The following is a 16,323-nucleotide window of genomic DNA, read 5'->3' on the forward strand; positions in this document are numbered from 1 at the left end:
AGTCTTCAGCGGAATTGTACAAATTTCATGTTTCCATCTAATCTACTGGAAAGTAAGACCCCCCCCCTCTTACTCTAAAGGCAAGTTGAAAGGCAGAGGAACATAGCTGCCAAAGTTTCATCCTTGAGACAGTGTTCCATTATTTGAGGGGCTGCCACAAAGAAGAGGGGGTAAATCTATTTTCCAAAGCACCAGAAGGCAGGACAAGAAGCAACGGATAGAAACTAAAAAGCAGAGAAGCAACCTAGAACTAAGGAGAAATTTCCTGACAGTCAGAACAAATTAATCAATGGAATAGCTTGCTTCCAGAAGTTTAGTGGGGGTGCTCCATCACTGGAGGTTTTCAAGAAGAGATTGGACAACCATTTGTCGGGAATGGTATAGCGCCCCCTGTTTCTATAGAGGGTTGGACTAGAAGACCTCCAAGGTCTCTTCCAACTCTGTTATTGTCTTCTGTAAATCCATGTGGCCAGCTTGCACTCCTGCAGGCAATGCTTTCACTGACTTTGCTGGGGCCTTGTCACCACTGTTGTGACTGCTCTTCTCTTCCTGCTGATTTGAAGAATGCCGAGATTGGACTCTCCAGTTCTCTCCCACAGGCCATTTTGCAACAGGTGTGGCAACCAGAGAAGACACAAGGGAATGCCAGAGTAGCTTCCAAAGGGGGGGGCAAGGAAACCATGATCCTCCCCAGGGCACAGCTCAGCCCCCTCCCCAAGGGCCACCATCAGCATTCCCAGCTCTTTTTTTTCTTCCCTTCCTTTTTCCCCAATCACCTTTCCACTTTATGAATTTCTATTTGCGTATATAGGTATTCCCCGACTTACAGCAGTTTGCTTAGTGACCGTTCAAAGTTACAACAGCACTGAAAAAAGTAACTTACGTCCGATTTACACCCCCTGTCATGGTTCCGACAGATGAAACTCTTCAAAGGAACTTTGAGGCATTGTTTACCTTAAAGGATCTTTTATTCGAGTAGCATAATACCGGCACTTACATAATCGAAGCCAAAAACTGAATTCCCCCCCCCCCCGGCACATAGTATCAAAGCACAATTCCCTCCCTCCTCCAATTAACAGTCATAAATCACATTCCCCAATTAGCTTGAAGTGTGGGGTTCTTCTCCAGCTCTCCAGCCCGCCAATTCTTTATCAGCTCTGGCTCAATAACCTTGATTTTCATGCTACGTTTTAGTGTTGTTATGTCTAGCTGGACTCTGGAATCTGAAACAAAAAAAGCATCATTGGTAAAACTTTCTGTCAGACCCAGCGCACCACCCACCCTCCAGTAGCCCCGTTACCGGCTCACACAATGGCAACATTGGAGAGGCCCCAACAGCTGATCCGGCGGGTCCGCGTTTTGCGCCGCCATTGCAACCACCGAGATGGGCAACCGGGATTCCTAGAGCGGCAGCTCCGTGTTTTGCACTGCTATTGCAACCACCGAGATGGGAAACCACGATTCCTAGAGCGGCAGCTGATGAGCCCACGTGACCAGCTAGGATGGCTAGTAATTGATATACTTAGATGGCTAGTAACAACAGCACGGACGAAACGCGGCGAACGGAGGGGAGGCTGCTTCGTACTTATGTTTATTGGACTTCCAAGTGTCGCTGGGTCTGTCATTAGTGGACGTTGGAGCAGAGGACTGGACGGTAGAGCAGAGTGTTGCCGGCTTTGTTCATTTCACTTCTATGTGTGGGGCGTGGACTGGGGCAGGAGAGCGCAGCATTGTTAATTAGGTTATTGGTGGGGTGTGGGTTATCAACTGGGGTTGGGCTAGGCGAGGGTGGAGTATGGTCATGGGTGGTAATTGGGGTGTGTGCTCTGGGCGTGGTAGGTGGCTGTATTTAAGGCACTGGAAGGAGGTTACTTCCAGTGCTAACTTAATGTCAACACAGTGCATTAAACTTGTTGATTGTTCAACGTTCCTGTTTCTTGGCTTTTGTGAAGCACTACCAGGACGTTCTTGCAGTAAGTTAGATGGGCCTTATCCACCTGGCGCCATTTACTGGAGTGGGCACAACATCTCTTTGAAGTGTGGACAGACCACCAGAATCTAGCAGTTCTACAAACGCCTGGGCGGTTGTCTCCTAAACACGTGCGTTGGGTGCAATATTTCCAACGTTTCCGATTCCAACTTAAAGTCATTCCAGGGGGGAGAAATTTCCTAGCGGATGCCCTCTCTCGCCTACCGCAATATGATAGTACGAGGGAGGAGGTGGTCCAGGCCATTATGCCCCCTTATAGCGTCGGAGATCTGCATGTAGATTCCTGCGCGAAAACGACATCGTTTGAGGATGAGGTGAGAACAGCTTTATTACAAGATCCTTGGTTGTTGAATAATCCCGGGTTACTTACAAACCGGAATGGTTTAGCATGGTATGGCAATAGACTATATATTCCCCAGGGATTACGAGATCGCGTGTATCACCGTTGTCATGATGCTAAATTAGCCGGCCATTTCGGTTTCCTGAAGACGTTACACCTAGCCAGACGTCAATTTTGGTGGCCTGGAATGAGAAGAGACATTGAAACTTATGTGAAGGGCTGTCACATCTGTGCACAATCAAAGGTAGTACCCAAAAAACCAGTGGGACTGTTACAACCAGTATCTGATCCAAATCAGCCATGGCAGGACATTGGAATGGATTTTATAGTTGACTTACCGGAGGTACAGGGTTACACCATTATATGGACAGTGGTTGACTTGTTTTCAAAACAAGCCCATTTCATACGCTGTAAGGGATTGCCGTTGGCAAGAGGACTGGCCAGAATGTTTTGAACACATACTTATCGTTTGCATGGGGCACCTCGTCAAATTATTTCGGACCGTGGCGTACAATTTACGGCTCAATTCTGGCGTCAGTTCCTTCGATTCATTGGTACTGCTCAAGGTCTCAGCTCTGCGTATCATCCCAGTACCAACGGGGCAGTGGAGTGGGCCAATGCTGCTGTCGAGCGATATCTGAGGAGCTACGTATCCTATCAACAGTCGAATTGGGTGGAATTGGTGCCATTAGCGGACGTCGCATATAATAACGCAGTACATAAGAGCACCGGCCTCACACCATTTCAGGTGGTGTATGGACGCGACTTTGTCCCGATGCCAGAGTGTGGGTCCCAGGAATCCCAGCCTCGTCACCCCAATGAATGGTTTAACCACGTAGGTGAGGTATGGGGTACAGTGAAAAAGGCCCTGATAAAAGCAGAACAAGCAACTAAACACCAGGCGGATAAAACTCGTAGCTTACAGGTTCAGTTTTGGGTGGGGGATCTAGTGTATTTATCGACTAAATATATAAAGTTGCAGGTGCCGTGCAAAAAACTAGCACCAAAGTACATCGGATCCTTCCGCATAGTCCAGATTATTAATCCGGTGACGGTGAAGCTTCATTTACCGAGTTTGCATGATAAGGTGCATCCAGTCTTTCACGTAAGCTTGTTGAAACCTGTAAGGGAGAAACCCCAAGAACAAACCCCAGGGCCCATCACCCGAGGTCGGTATGAAGTACAAGATATCCTGGATTCGCAGGTGAAGGGGGGTAAACTTTATTATCTAATCTTATGGAAGGGATATCCCCTGTCCGATGCCTCCTGGGTGTGGAAGGGGGATGTCTTTGCTCCCGACCTGATTCGTAGATACCATAGGAAATTTCCACGCAAACCTGGGGAGGGGCCGAATAACTCTTCATGTGCATGACAAAAGGCCTTACTCATCTTAGTATGCTTTCTTCCAGGGGGACATGTGGTGAGGGGGGCCGAATATCAGACCCAGCGCACCACCCACCCTCCAGTGGCCCCGTTACCGGCTCACACAATGGCAACATTGGAGAGGCCCCAACAGCTGATCCGGCGGGTCCGCGTTTCGCGCCGCCATTGCAACCACCGAGATGGGCAACCGGGATTCCTAGAGCAGCAGCTCCGTGTTTCGCACTGCTATTGCAACCACCGAGATGGGAAACCGGGATTCCTAGAGCGGCAGCTGATGAGCCCATGTGACCAGCTAGGATGGCTAGTAATTGATATACTTAGATGGCTAGTAACAACAGCACGGACGAAACGTGGCGAACGGAGGGGAGGCTGCATCGTACTTATGTTTATTGGACTTCCAAGTGTCGCTGGGTCTGTCATTAGTGGACGTTGGAGCAGAGGACTGGACGGTAAAGCAGAGTGTTTCCGGCTTTGTTCATTTCACTTCTATGTGTGGGGCGTGGACTGGGGCAGGAGAGCGCAGCATTGTTAATTAGGTTATTGGTGGGGTGTGGGTTATCAACTGGGGTTGGGCTAGGCGAGGGTGGAGTATGGTCACGGGTGGTAATTGGGGGGTGCGCTCTGGGCGTGGTAGGTGGCTGTATTTAAGGCACTGGAAGCAGGTTCACTGGAAGTTAGCTTCCAGTGCTAACTTTATGTCAACACAGTGCATTAAACTTGTTGACTGTTCAACATTCCTGTTTCTTGGCTTTTGTGAAGCACTACCAGGATGTTCTTACACTTTCATCTTAATTACAGAGATTCTACCTGTTGTGTCCTGAGCCTGCTGAAGCATTCAGCAGGCTCAGCAATGTTGCAAATGGTCCCGGGCAGACCAAAAGCTGCCTGGGACCAGACTGGCTGTCGCCAGCCTTGCACGCATGCGCAAGGCGCGAAAACAGCCAGCTTCCTATTGGCTGACACTGTCTGGGTTCAGGACTCTATAAATGGCCTGCGTGCCATTTTGCTGTTGCTGGTTGTAAGAAGAGATCAATAAAGAAGCTTGTTTGTTCACCATGTGTCTTTGCTTAATACCTCAACCTTGCAAACATAAAACTACCCGATACTGATTGTTGCAATTTCCCCATCTACAAATGTCCCATTATTAAGGAAGGGCAAAGAACTGCATTTCAGGGCTCTGGATTGGAAGGGACCTTGGAGATCTTCTAGTCCAACCTCCTGCTCAGGCAGGAAACCCTATATTGGGGTCCCCAGTCCCTGGATTGTGGCCTACTATTGGGCTGTGGCCTATTCGCAACCGAGCTACGTGAGCGGCCAGCCATTGTGTGTGTGCAACTTGCACAAGTGGGCTTGCATGCATGGGCATATACAGGTCAACTTACAATCAAGCTGTGTGTGCCAGCTCGCTACTTGTACAAGTCAAGCTGCATGCATGTAGCCCTGTTTTCCCCTCCCCCCAAGTTGCCCTATACCATTTCAGACAAATAATTGTCCAATCGGGAGGCAGATTGTTCCACTGGTTAATTGTTCTAATTGTCAAGAACTTTCTCCTTAGCTGTAGGTTGCTTCTCTCCTTGGTTAGTTTCCATCCGTTGCTTCTTGTCCTGCCCTCAGGCACTTTGGAGAATAGTTTGGCTCCCTCTTATTTGTGGCAGCCCCTGAGATATTGGAACACTGCTATGACGGCGATTTTAGACAATTTTAGTTGAACTGATCTGCCTCTGACCATCAGAAGCAAAAATACCAAATTACAACTGAAATGGCAAAATCCACTCGGCATGAAACCTTGTTGAGGCTGTTGTCATCTCAAAATTTCTGTTGTTTTGTGAGACAGTTAAGTGCCCCATGTTAAGTGAAATACTGCAATTGTTATGTTAGTAATGCAGTTGTTAACTGAATCCCACTGACTTTGCTTGTCAGAAGGTCACAAAAAGGGATCACATGAGCCTGAGACACTGCAGCTGTCATAAATATCAGTTCCCAGGTGCCCTAATTTTGATCATGTGACCACAGGGATGCTGCAACGGTCATGTGAAAAACGGTCCTAAGTCACTTTTTTCAGTGATGTTGTAATTTTCAACAGTTATTAAATGAACTTTTGTAAGTCGAGGACTGCTTCTATTGGTTGTTGCATGCTGCCCAGTCTTTTTGGGGTGGGGCAGCTATAATATATTCATCTTCATAATAGGAATGCCAGTGCATTTGAAAGATTGTATTTTGACTGACTGTTGCTTCAGATACCCCTTGGCGCCAGAGCACCCCTATCCAGCTCAACAACTCAGCTGCTACACTGCCGTATCACATTTTCTGAAGAATGCGCAGGACTACGGGGTGGACCCGAAACGGATCGTGCTGGCTGGCGACAGCAGCGGAGGCACACTTGTTGCCAGCACTGCTCAGCAACTTCTGATGACAAAGGACCTGCCACAGCCCCGGACCCACATACTAATCTATCCTTTCCTACAAGGCCTGGATTTAAATTTACCTTCTTACCAGCAAAACCAGTCTATTCCTCTCTTAGTCAAGAAAGAGGCTGTTTATATGGACTACGTAAGACATTGGGGGTTTGGCTGGGAAAACTATTGCTTAAGGCTATGAATTGGTGTTAGAACCTCAGAGTTAGTTTTGTTTCAGCAAAATCAATCAACTTAATAAACAGTAAGATTTTTGGAAACAGAATGAAGCTGGAGTTTTATTTGGATTCTCGAGCTGAATATTGACACACTGCTATCATGTCACCCCTAGTCCTTATTTTCATTAAACTAGACATACCTAATTCCTGCAACTGTTCTTCATATGTTTTAACCTCCAGTCCCCTAATCATCTTTGTTGCTCTTCTCTGCACTCTTTCTAGAATCTCAAAATCTTTTTTGTACCATGGCAACCAAAACTGGATGCAGTATTCCAAGTGTGGTCTTACCAAGGCATTGGTAATGGGCAACCGGGATTCCTAGAGCGGCAGCTCTGTGTTTCGCACTGCTATTGCAAAAACCGAGATGGGAAACCGGGATTCCTAGAGCGGCAGCTGATGAGCCCATGTGACCAGCTAGGATGGCTAGTAATTGATATACTTAGATGACTAGTAACAACAGCACGGACGAAACGTGGTGAACGGAAGGGAGGCTGCTTCGTACTTATGTTTATTGGACTTCCAAGTGTCGCTGGGTCTGTCATTAGTGGACGTTGGAGCAGAGGACTGGACGGTAGAGCAGAGTGTTGCCGGCTTTGTTCATTTCACTTCTATGTGTGGGGCGTGGACTGGGGCAGGAGAGCGCAGCATTGTTAATTAGGTTATTGGTGGGGTGTGGGTTATCAACTGGGGTTGAGCGAGGCGAGGGTGGAGTATGGTCGTGGGTGGTAATTGGGGTGTGTGCTCTGGGCGTGGTAGGTGGCTGTATTTAAGGCACTGGAAGGAGGTTACTTCCAGTGCTAACTTTATGTCAACACAGTGCATTAAACTTGTTGATTGTTCAACGTTCCTGTTTCTTGGCTTTTGTGAAGCACTACCAGGACGTTCTTACACTTTCATCTTAATTACAGAGATTCTACCTGTTGTGTCCTGAGCCTGCTGAAGCATTCAGCAGGCTCAGCAATGTTGCAAACGGTCCCGGGAAGACCAAAAGCTGCCTGGGACTAGACTGGCTGTCACCAGCCTTGCACGCATGCGCAAGGCGCGAAAACAGCCAGCTTCCTATTGGCTGACACTGTCTGGGTTCAGGACTCTACAAATGGCCTGCGTGCCATTTTGCTGCTGCTGGTTGTAAGAAGAGATCAATAAAGAAGCTTGTTTGTTCACCATGTGTCTTTGCTTAATACCTCAACCTTGCAAACATAAAACTACCCGATACTGATTGTTGCAATTTCCCCATCTACAAATGTCCCATTATTAAGGAAGGGCAAAGAACTGCATTTCAGGGCTCTGGATTGGAAGGGACCTTGGAGGTCTTCTAGTCCAACCTCCTGCTCAGGCAGGAAACCCTATATTGGGGTCCCCAGTCCCTGAACTGTGGCCTACTATTGGGCTGTGGCCTATTCGCAACCGAGCCACATGAGCGGCCAGCCATTGTGTGTGTGCAGCTTGCGCAAGGGGGCTTGCATGCATGGGCATATACAGGTCAACTTACAATCAAGCTGTGTGTGCCAGCCCGCTACTTGTACAAGTCAAGCTGCATGCATGTAGCCCTGTTTCCCCCTCCCCCCAAGCTGCCCTATACCATTTCAGACAAATAATTGTCCAATCGGGAGGCAAATTGTTCCACTGGTTAATTGTTCTAATTGTCAAGAAGTTTCTCCTTAGTGTAGGTTGCTTCTCTCCTTGGTTAGTTTCCATCCGTTGCTTCTTGTCCTGCCCTCAGGCACTTTGGAGAATAGTTTGACTCCCTCTTATTTGTGGCAGCCCCTGAGATATTGGAACACTGCTATGATGGCTATTTTAGACAATTTTAGTTGAACTGATCTGCCTCTGACCATCAGAAGCAAAAATACCAAATTACAACGCAAATGGCAAAATCCACTCGGCATGAAACCTTGTTGAGGCTGTTGTCATCTCAAAATCCGTGTAAAGTCATTTTTCTGTGTCAGGGAACGTGGTGCCCAGAAGCTCACCCAGATTACAGTGTGCCTCTGAAAGCCATAATTAAGGAATACAGATAAATGAACCTCCTCATTTAATCTGTGGGGTGATCATAAAGTAAACTCAACCGATCTTGGATGATGTAACCCTCAAGAGAAAGACTTTTGAAAGAGATCTGTTTGTTCAGAACTTGTTGGTCCAGTTAAATAGTGAATAAAAAAAATGATCGGTTGACCGATCATACCTGTTGAAATGGTATAAGAGAAGGCATCGTGGTGTACGTGTCACCTATTGTTAAAAGAACTACAGGGCAATATAGAGCTCACGGACCAAGAAGAAAGCAAATTAAGCTTTAAGACAATTTTCTTTGGCCAGATAGGGGAAAAGAAATCCCATCTCTGATCTCAGGACCTTTCCACCATGGAAACGATATTGGGCCAAACCCTGTGGATGTTGGTATTTTACTTTTGCATTTCAATCACGTTGTTATTCCTCGGGTGGATCCTTTACTTTAATATCATCGGCATGCATATCCCGCCAGGAATCAGCCAGGGGAGAAAACTGCGCCTTCTCTATTTGTTTGTAAGAATTCTTTTCGGACTGGTAAGTCTCTGCCTTTGGACTCTAGCTTTGCTTTCAGTTGGTTCGGCTGAATGGCACAGTCCTACACTTGGTGTACCTGAGGATGCACAAGCAAGCTCAGAGAGCACCAAGGACCCCTCCTTTCAACCCTGAGCTCCAAATAGTCTCTTTTATTAGAACTCGCTCTGGATAGCATCTAAACCAGTGGTTCTCAACGTTTGTGTGACAGCGACCCCCATCACACAAACGTGCTGCGCATGCGCAGTGCGCATGCGCGGCGGCACCCCCTGAGGGGGGAAAATGGCGGATCGCCTTCTTTGGTGACCCCTGTAAAATGGACGATCGACCCCAAATGGGTCGCGACCCATAGGTTGAGAACCGCTGATCTAAACAGATCCTTTGTGTGTTATTCTTTGGTTTCTTTCTTGTCTTTCCCCTGTGCAGGCCAGGATTCTGGATAAACTTGGCATCTGCCATGAATTTTTCATATGGAGGCTCCTTTGGAATGGAATACATCCCAGGAAACCATCTGACTTGATTGTCAAGGAAATGCTTTTTGACAGAGTGCCGGTGATGGTCTGTTGTCCCAAAAGAGCAAGTCCAGAGAACAGACGAGGACTTGTCTGGATCCATGGAGGAGCAGGCTTGTTTGGAAGCCCCCGTAGGTTTTCCAAATAATTGTTTGATTGATATGAAAGAAGGACGGACAAATGTTTGGCTTAAGGCAGTGATGGCGAACCTATGGCACGTGTGCCAGAGGCGGCACTTAGCGCCCTCTCTGTGGGCACACTTGCCGCCATCGTCAGCTTGCACAGGTCCATTAGGCCGCCGCTGGCACCCAGAGCGGCAACCCCACCCAGCACAAAGGAGGTGAAGCAGCTGGCTAGCAAGCTCAAGGAGAGGTGGTAGAGCACGCCCCCATGTGTCGCTGGCCTGTGTGCGGGGGCTGATGGTATCAGGCAGCAGCCGCCCCTGTCTCGCCTTGCCCTGCAGCAATGGCACCCCCGCCCTACCCCTGCCTCACCCCTCAGGACGAACCTCCTGCCAACGCCACATCCACCAGAGACCCCCTGGATCTCCCCCAATTCTGCCAGCCCCCACAGGCATCCCCCCACAAGCAACATCAAAATGGCCACACCCACCCCAGCCATGCCCACTCAATCTGCCATGACCACAGCAGCCACACCCACCCAGTGGGCTACGCCTACCCCCAATGCGGCCTTGGCACTTTGTGATGAATAAGTCGGTTTTGGATTGTGGTTTGGGCACTCGGTCTCTAAAGGGTTCGCCATCCCTGGCCTAAGGGGTACCCTGATTCTTCTGCAGCATGCCAAGGACCAAAGGGGAAAAATGCATGTGCTCAGATAAAAACATACAAGTTAGGGGTGGGAGAAATGGGACATTCTCATCTGAACATCAATTCAAACAATTCTTTGTGATATTTCAGGATCCCACGAAAGGCTGTGCCACTTCATTGCCCGGCAAAGTGACACTGTGATCGCATGCATCGGGTAAGTGAGTTCAAGCTGACTTGTGTCACAGAAGGCACAAAAGCCAACTGCCATAACCTCTCTCTCTCTCTAGACCAGAGGTTCTCAAAGGGGTCGCCTAAGACCATCGGAAAACACATATTTCCGATGGTCATAGGAACCTAGACACCGCTCCTCTATCCATCTCCGCACAGCTTCGAACTGGGGACCGTTGCAGTGCCAGATTCGTTTCTGTCGAGCATCTCCTAAGGGAGGCTGCGCTGCTTCGCGGCCTTTTCTGTGGAGGAAGCTGAATTAAGCTCTGCCAGTGCTGTCACCCTCTTGGCTCTCTCTCTCTCGCTCTCTCTCTCGCTCTCTCTCCCCGTCTGGGCGCTTTTCCAACCAGGCTGGGCGAAGTCTAGTCCTAGACTTAGAACAGTTCATTTAGTGACTGTCCAAATTTACAATATTTAAGAATACAGCCCCAAACCTCTTATGCAAACAGAATGCATCCTGTCAGTTGTAGGACAAATAACATGAGCAAGCATTTTATTTCCTCCCTGGATACAATTCCTGCAGCTGCAGAAAAAGCAGCAAAAATAGAAAAAAAGGAGAGGGAATGTGCATTTCATTAATGGAGAACAAAGCAACTGGGAGTAACTCAGACTTAAGAGGAAAATACTGAAATAGGCTCAAAATAAATAAAAATAAAAATAGTTGAGACTGAGCGAAGCAAACTGCCAGAAAGTGGATTTTACTACAGAAGCCAGACAGAGAAGTGATTCAGCAATGACTTCTGGACTAGCTAGTAAAAATCACCTAAATGCATGGTACAATTTATACTCTTTTTCCTATTTTAAGTTTTGATGAGATTTATAAGAAGTTTGTTCTTCTTAATTTCCTAGCTTGGTTTTTTTCCCTTTCAGCAGGATTGATTAATCCTATGACCCAGGGAAGGAAATAACTTGTTGATGAGGTTTTTGTGTATCTAGGTTAATCTTGTTGTAGGCGCTGGTGTGTCTGGGGTTAATCCTGTTATTGGTTTCTATGTGTATATAGGGCAGTGGTGGCGAACCTATGGCACGGGTGCCAGAGGCGGCACACAGAGCCCTCTCTGTGGGCATGCGTTCTATCGCCCCAGTCCTAGGCCTTCAGCTGGGTTTTATAAAACCTTTTCGCTTTAGGCCTCTTCTGCCATGTGCAAAAAAAAAAAAAGGTTCAGTCAATTTCAGCTTCTTGCAGGAAAAAAAAAGATCTTGCAAAGTTGGAATTGCTTGATTGAACTTTTTAGTCCCACCCAGTCTTCCGTTACCACCGCAGCCACACCCAGCCAATGGGCCACACCCACCCGGCACTCAACGATGGATAAGTGGGTTTTGGGTTGCAGTTTGGGCACTCGGTCTCTAAAAGGTTCGCCATCACTGAGATAGGGCAAACCTGTCAGCTTTCTTTTGGTTTGTTCAAGGCTAGTGCTTATCACAGGTGGGGGAGGAAGAGAGAGGAGAGGAGAGGGGAGAGAGAAAGAGAGAGAGAGAGAGAGAGAGAGAGAGAGGGAGAGAGAGAGAGAGAGAGAGAGAGAGACTCTTCTCTGGTACTTTTGTTTTTTGGCTTGACTTTTCTAAGAGAGGGAAATGGATGTTTCTTTTGGAGCAGCCTTTCGTATTTGTAATAGTTGGTTTCTGGGCCTAGGCTTTCTACCTCTTTTCCTATTGTTCCTGCCTGTTTAATATTTCCCAAAGGTATTTCTTTTTCATGGGTATCTAGATGCTAACTTCTAATTATTGATTGAATCAATGATCCATCACAGCCATGGAGCAAGTTTCAGATTAACTCTGGAGTTCAGAGATCTCAAACCAGGAGTGGGGAACCTTGGCTCTTTGATGACTCGTGGACTTCAACTCCCAGAATTCCTGAGCCAGCCTGGCTCAGCTTGGAAACCTCTCCCTTTCCCCTCAGCATGGCTGCCTCAGGAATTCTGGGAGTTGAAGTCCACCAGTCATAAAAGAGCCCAGGTTGCCCTCCCCTGTCTTAAACGGTTGCTCCGCGGGGATTGCATCCCACGAGGGAAGCCGAGCGAGGGATTTCCTTTGGAAACAGGCCTTTGTAAGTCTAATCAGACAGGCTAAAGCTGACAGCTGCTCTTTACTAAACTCCCCCCCCCCAAAAGCAACGTTGCAAAAAGAGAAACCAGTGAAGGAGCCAAACGTTTTCCTTCAACCTTCTCCAGAGGAAAGAGGAACGCGACATCCGCCAGGCGTTTTTTCTCCAAATTGGCACCCAAAGCAAAGGGAAAAAACTGCTGCGGAGTTTTGAAAAACTGCCAGGGCTGCTGCAACCCTACCCAGAACAAAGGGTCCCCTGCAGCCCAGCCTCATCCTGCACAGACGCTATGACGCCCGCACACTTACTTGTCCAAGATGAAGTACAGATTGAAGACCCGTAGCAGGCGGCGCCCCTCTCCTCTTGCTGCCTCCCTCGCCCATCACAGGGGACCATCAGGGTGTTCAGAAAGGAGGGGAAAAGGCTGTCTGGAGGTGGGGTTTTGGGTTTTTTTTTTTCACATTTCCCTTCTGCTCAGCTTTCTCTCTGATCCGTTTTCAGGGCACCTCTGCCTTGCGCTTCCAGCACAGCACAGCCACTGTCAGCCAGACAATTGGCTATTTCCGGTTCCTGTTGCTTTGCTTTGCCCCAGATTTGAGGAACATGGAAGCCTCCTCCCTCCTCCTGGCCCCCTCCCCGCAAAGGAAAGAGCCAAAATCCAGGGCTGATCTTGGCGCTTCTGCTGAGCCCTGACAGCCCTGCAGCTCCAGCCGTCTCTCGTTCAGGCTTGTGCGGTGCTGCCGCCGGTTCAGCTCATTCCCCTCCCCCCACTACCACTTCTAGGATGGTCCCGTACCACCTGCCACAGGTGGTACGCGTTTCACCAGCTGAAAAGCCCTGTGCTGAAATACTGACAGCCATAAGGAACTAACAAGGATGCCGCGGGTTACTTCAGAGTAGTTTACAGAATTACAGCTAGTCTTTGACTTACAATCACAACTGAGCCCAAAATTTCTGTTGTTTTGTGAGACAGTTAAGTGCCCTATTTTATGTCTTAACATAAAATGCCACAGTTGTTAAGTGAATCACTGCAATTTTGTTATGTTAGCAACGCAGTTGTTAACTGAATCCCACTGACTTTGCTTGTCAGAAGGTCACAAAAGGGGATCACATGAGCCTGAGACACTGCAGCTGTCATAAATATCAGTTCCCAGGTGCCCTAATTTTGATCATGTGACCACAGGGATGCTGCAACGGTCATGTGAAAAACGGTCCTAAGTCACTTTTTTCAGTGATGTTGTAATTTTGAACAGTTATTAAATGAACTGTTGTAAGTTGAGGACTGCCTCTATTGGTTGTTGCATGCTGCCCAGTCTTTTTGGGGTGGGGCAGCTATAATTTATTCATCTTCAGAATAGGAATGCCAGTGTATTTCTAAGATTGTATTTTGACTGACTGTTGCTTCAGATACCCCTTGGCGCCAGAGCACCCCTATCCAGCTCAACAACTCAGCTGCTACACTGCCGTATCACATTTTCTGAAGAATGCGCAGGACTACGGGGTGGACCCGAAACGGATCGTGCTGGCTGGCGACAGCAGCGGAGGCACACTTGTTGCCAGCACTGCTCAGCAACTTCTGATGACAAAGGACCTGCCACAGCCCCAGGCCCACATACTAATCAATCCTTACCTACAATGCCTGGATGTAAATTTACCTTCTTACCAGCAAAACCAGTCCATTCCCCCCTTAGTCAAGAAAGAGGCTGTTCGTCTTGGCACAATGTATCTCTCAGGAACCAGTGCTGGGGTCAATGAAATTATGGCCAATGCCCATGTCCCGCAGGAACTCATGGCAAAGTATCAGAAATGGATCAGTGCAGAACATATTCCGGAGGAATTTAAAGGCCGGGGTTACGTGCCGTTTGTACCTGGTCCATTTTCAGAAGATCTTTTCCAAAAATACAAAACAGTTTTCGACCCCATATTTTCCCCACTCCTGGCAGAAGACGCCGTCATCCAGCAGTTTCCAGAGACTTTCCTTTTAACCTGCGAATATGACATTTTCCGAGATGATGGCTTGCTCTATAAGAAGAGGCTGGAAGACAATGGTGTCCCTGTCACCTGGCTTCACCTCAAGGACGGATTCCATGGCATCACCTTGCTGATAGATATGGGGTCAATCCAGTTTCCAAGTACGAGGAAGAGTATGAATAGTGTAATCCAATTCCTAGAACGATTCTAGAAATCAAACAACCTCGTTCCTCTTCCTTGTTCATCTAGCCCTTACCTTACAGATCTGGATCTGAAGAGGTTATACCCTATAATTTCATTCATCTGTCCTGCTTAACTGACCTGAAGATGGTCCACCAACCCTTTGAAGAGACACATCCTTGCCCTCTCCAGCTCGTTCATAGCCCACCACTCAGGTAGCCTGGTGTCAGGCTGTGCAGGAAACTGTGGTTTTCCCTCTTACTCAAAAAACAGAATTTCCCATATGACAATCTAAGTGGCACAGAGGAACAGTTGGGTGAGTGGCCAGACGTCTAACTTTTGCGCTCTCCTTCTCCCTATAGTCAGGACAGTGGTTCTTTGGAATATCAAACTGTTGTGGAAAAAACCACGATACTTACATCAGAAGAGAAGACCACGAAGGGTTGGAGAAAACAGGCTTTATTTGTGCACAATGGTTCAGAGCATTCACATGACAAATTCTGAACCCTGAGCTATTCTCAGGGAGTAGTTCTTATAGCATTAACCACCCACGCCTTAGCCTTAGGGTGGCTCTTATCTACCTTTGACACACTAAAACAGAGAAGTTTATATCTTGAAGCTACATAAGTAAAAGGAGAAGTTCACACAAACGGTTGTCTTACCACACCTTTCTGCACGGGTGCTATCTTACAACATCTGTGACTTTTAGTTGACACTGACACTTCTTGTAAAATGGTTTCTACATAGCATGAACACATCTCTATAATTATGACACACAGATTATATGATTTAGGTTACATTGCACAGCCAAACTTAATATTATCTATTAACTATTATCAGCAACAAGCATTTCTATTAAGATATAGATATATTTTGATGAACTTTGCCTGCCCACCTCAAAACTTATGGAGAATGTTGAACATGACAGCACAAGGAAACAAAAGCCCATCACCAGCCATCAACATCCCAATGAACCAATAGGAAGGCATCACATAATTGCGACTCACAGAATAGCCCAAAGTGCATATAGGTAGTCCTTGACTAACGATAACAATTGAGCCCAAAATTTCTGTTGCTAAGTGAAACATTTGCTAAGTGAATTTGCCTCATTTTACGACCTTTCTTGTCACAGCTGCTAAGTGAATCACTATAGTTGTTAAATTAGTAACACGGTTGTTAAGTGAATCTGACTTCCCCATTGACAGAAGGCAGCAAAAAGTAATTACATGACCCCAGGACACTGCAACCATCATAAATATGAGTCAGTTGCCAAGTTTCGGAATTTTGATCATGTGACTCTGGGGATACTGCAGCGGTCTTAAGTGTGAAAAACGGTTATAATCACTTTTTTCAGTGCCGCTGTAACTTTGAACAGTCACTAAACGAAGTGTTGTAAGTCAAGGACTACCTGTATTCCAGTAAAGAGAGGTTTCATGAGGATGGGCTCGGCAAGGGTTTGAATGCTCAGAACAGTAAACCTCTGGTCCTGGTGACCGACTCAGATTGGATCTTGCAACGTTATCCTGGGAGATGTATATGTGCCTTCATTTGTCATGGAAAACCCAGTGCAGCTCTTTCAGGAGACCATTATTCCCACAGGCAGACCAAAAAATGAACGAAAAAAGGGAATCAGCCCCCAAAAGCTCTGGAGGCCTATTGTGCTAGCCTCCCCCTCACCCATTGGCATAGGTTCTGTTTCCTAACAGGACCTTGCCTTGAACCGTGCCTTCCTCTC

The 16,323-nt window shown here is 47.3% G+C and overlaps 1 protein-coding gene, 1 long non-coding RNA gene and 1 pseudogene across 2 annotated transcripts; 2 read left to right on the forward strand and 1 right to left on the reverse strand.

Moving 5' to 3' along the window:
* LOC120298402 overlaps positions 1-16,323 on the forward strand; it is a 50,915-nt pseudogene that overhangs the window by 29,959 nt on the left and 4,633 nt on the right.
* On the reverse strand, positions 1,172-13,390 carry LOC120298401. The gene is made up of 3 exons (XR_005554068.1): positions 12,746-13,390; positions 1,309-2,512; positions 1,172-1,223 (listed from the first exon to the last, which is right to left on the reverse strand). It is a non-coding gene; the product is annotated as an uncharacterized LOC120298401 (long non-coding RNA).
* On the forward strand, positions 8,025-14,923 carry LOC120298398 (arylacetamide deacetylase-like 4). Its single transcript, XM_039322138.1, has 4 exons — positions 8,025-8,889; positions 9,313-9,529; positions 10,316-10,379; positions 13,845-14,923. Exons 1-4 carry the CDS (start codon positions 8,707-8,709, stop codon positions 14,617-14,619), a joined length of 1,239 nt encoding a protein of 412 aa, XP_039178072.1. The 5' UTR covers positions 8,025-8,706; the 3' UTR covers positions 14,620-14,923.

The sequence above is a fragment of the Crotalus tigris genome, unplaced genomic scaffold (assembly GCF_016545835.1).
Source record: "Crotalus tigris isolate CLP2741 ecotype Arizona unplaced genomic scaffold, ASM1654583v1 scf7180000023854.80815, whole genome shotgun sequence".
Classification (NCBI taxonomy): Eukaryota; Metazoa; Chordata; class Lepidosauria; order Squamata; family Viperidae; genus Crotalus; species Crotalus tigris.

Excerpts from the sequence above, each read along its gene's own strand:
- LOC120298398 (XM_039322138.1), top strand. The coding sequence starts at position 8,707 with ATGGAAACGATATTGGGCCAAACCCTGTGGATGTTGGTATTTTACTTT. Across the intron at positions 9,530-10,315 it reads AGGCTTGTTTGGAAGCCCCC|GATCCCACGAAAGGCTGTGC; the intron begins GTAGGTTTTCCA and ends GTGATATTTCAG. Across the intron at positions 10,380-13,844 it reads ACTGTGATCGCATGCATCGG|ATACCCCTTGGCGCCAGAGC; the intron begins GTAAGTGAGTTC and ends CTGTTGCTTCAG.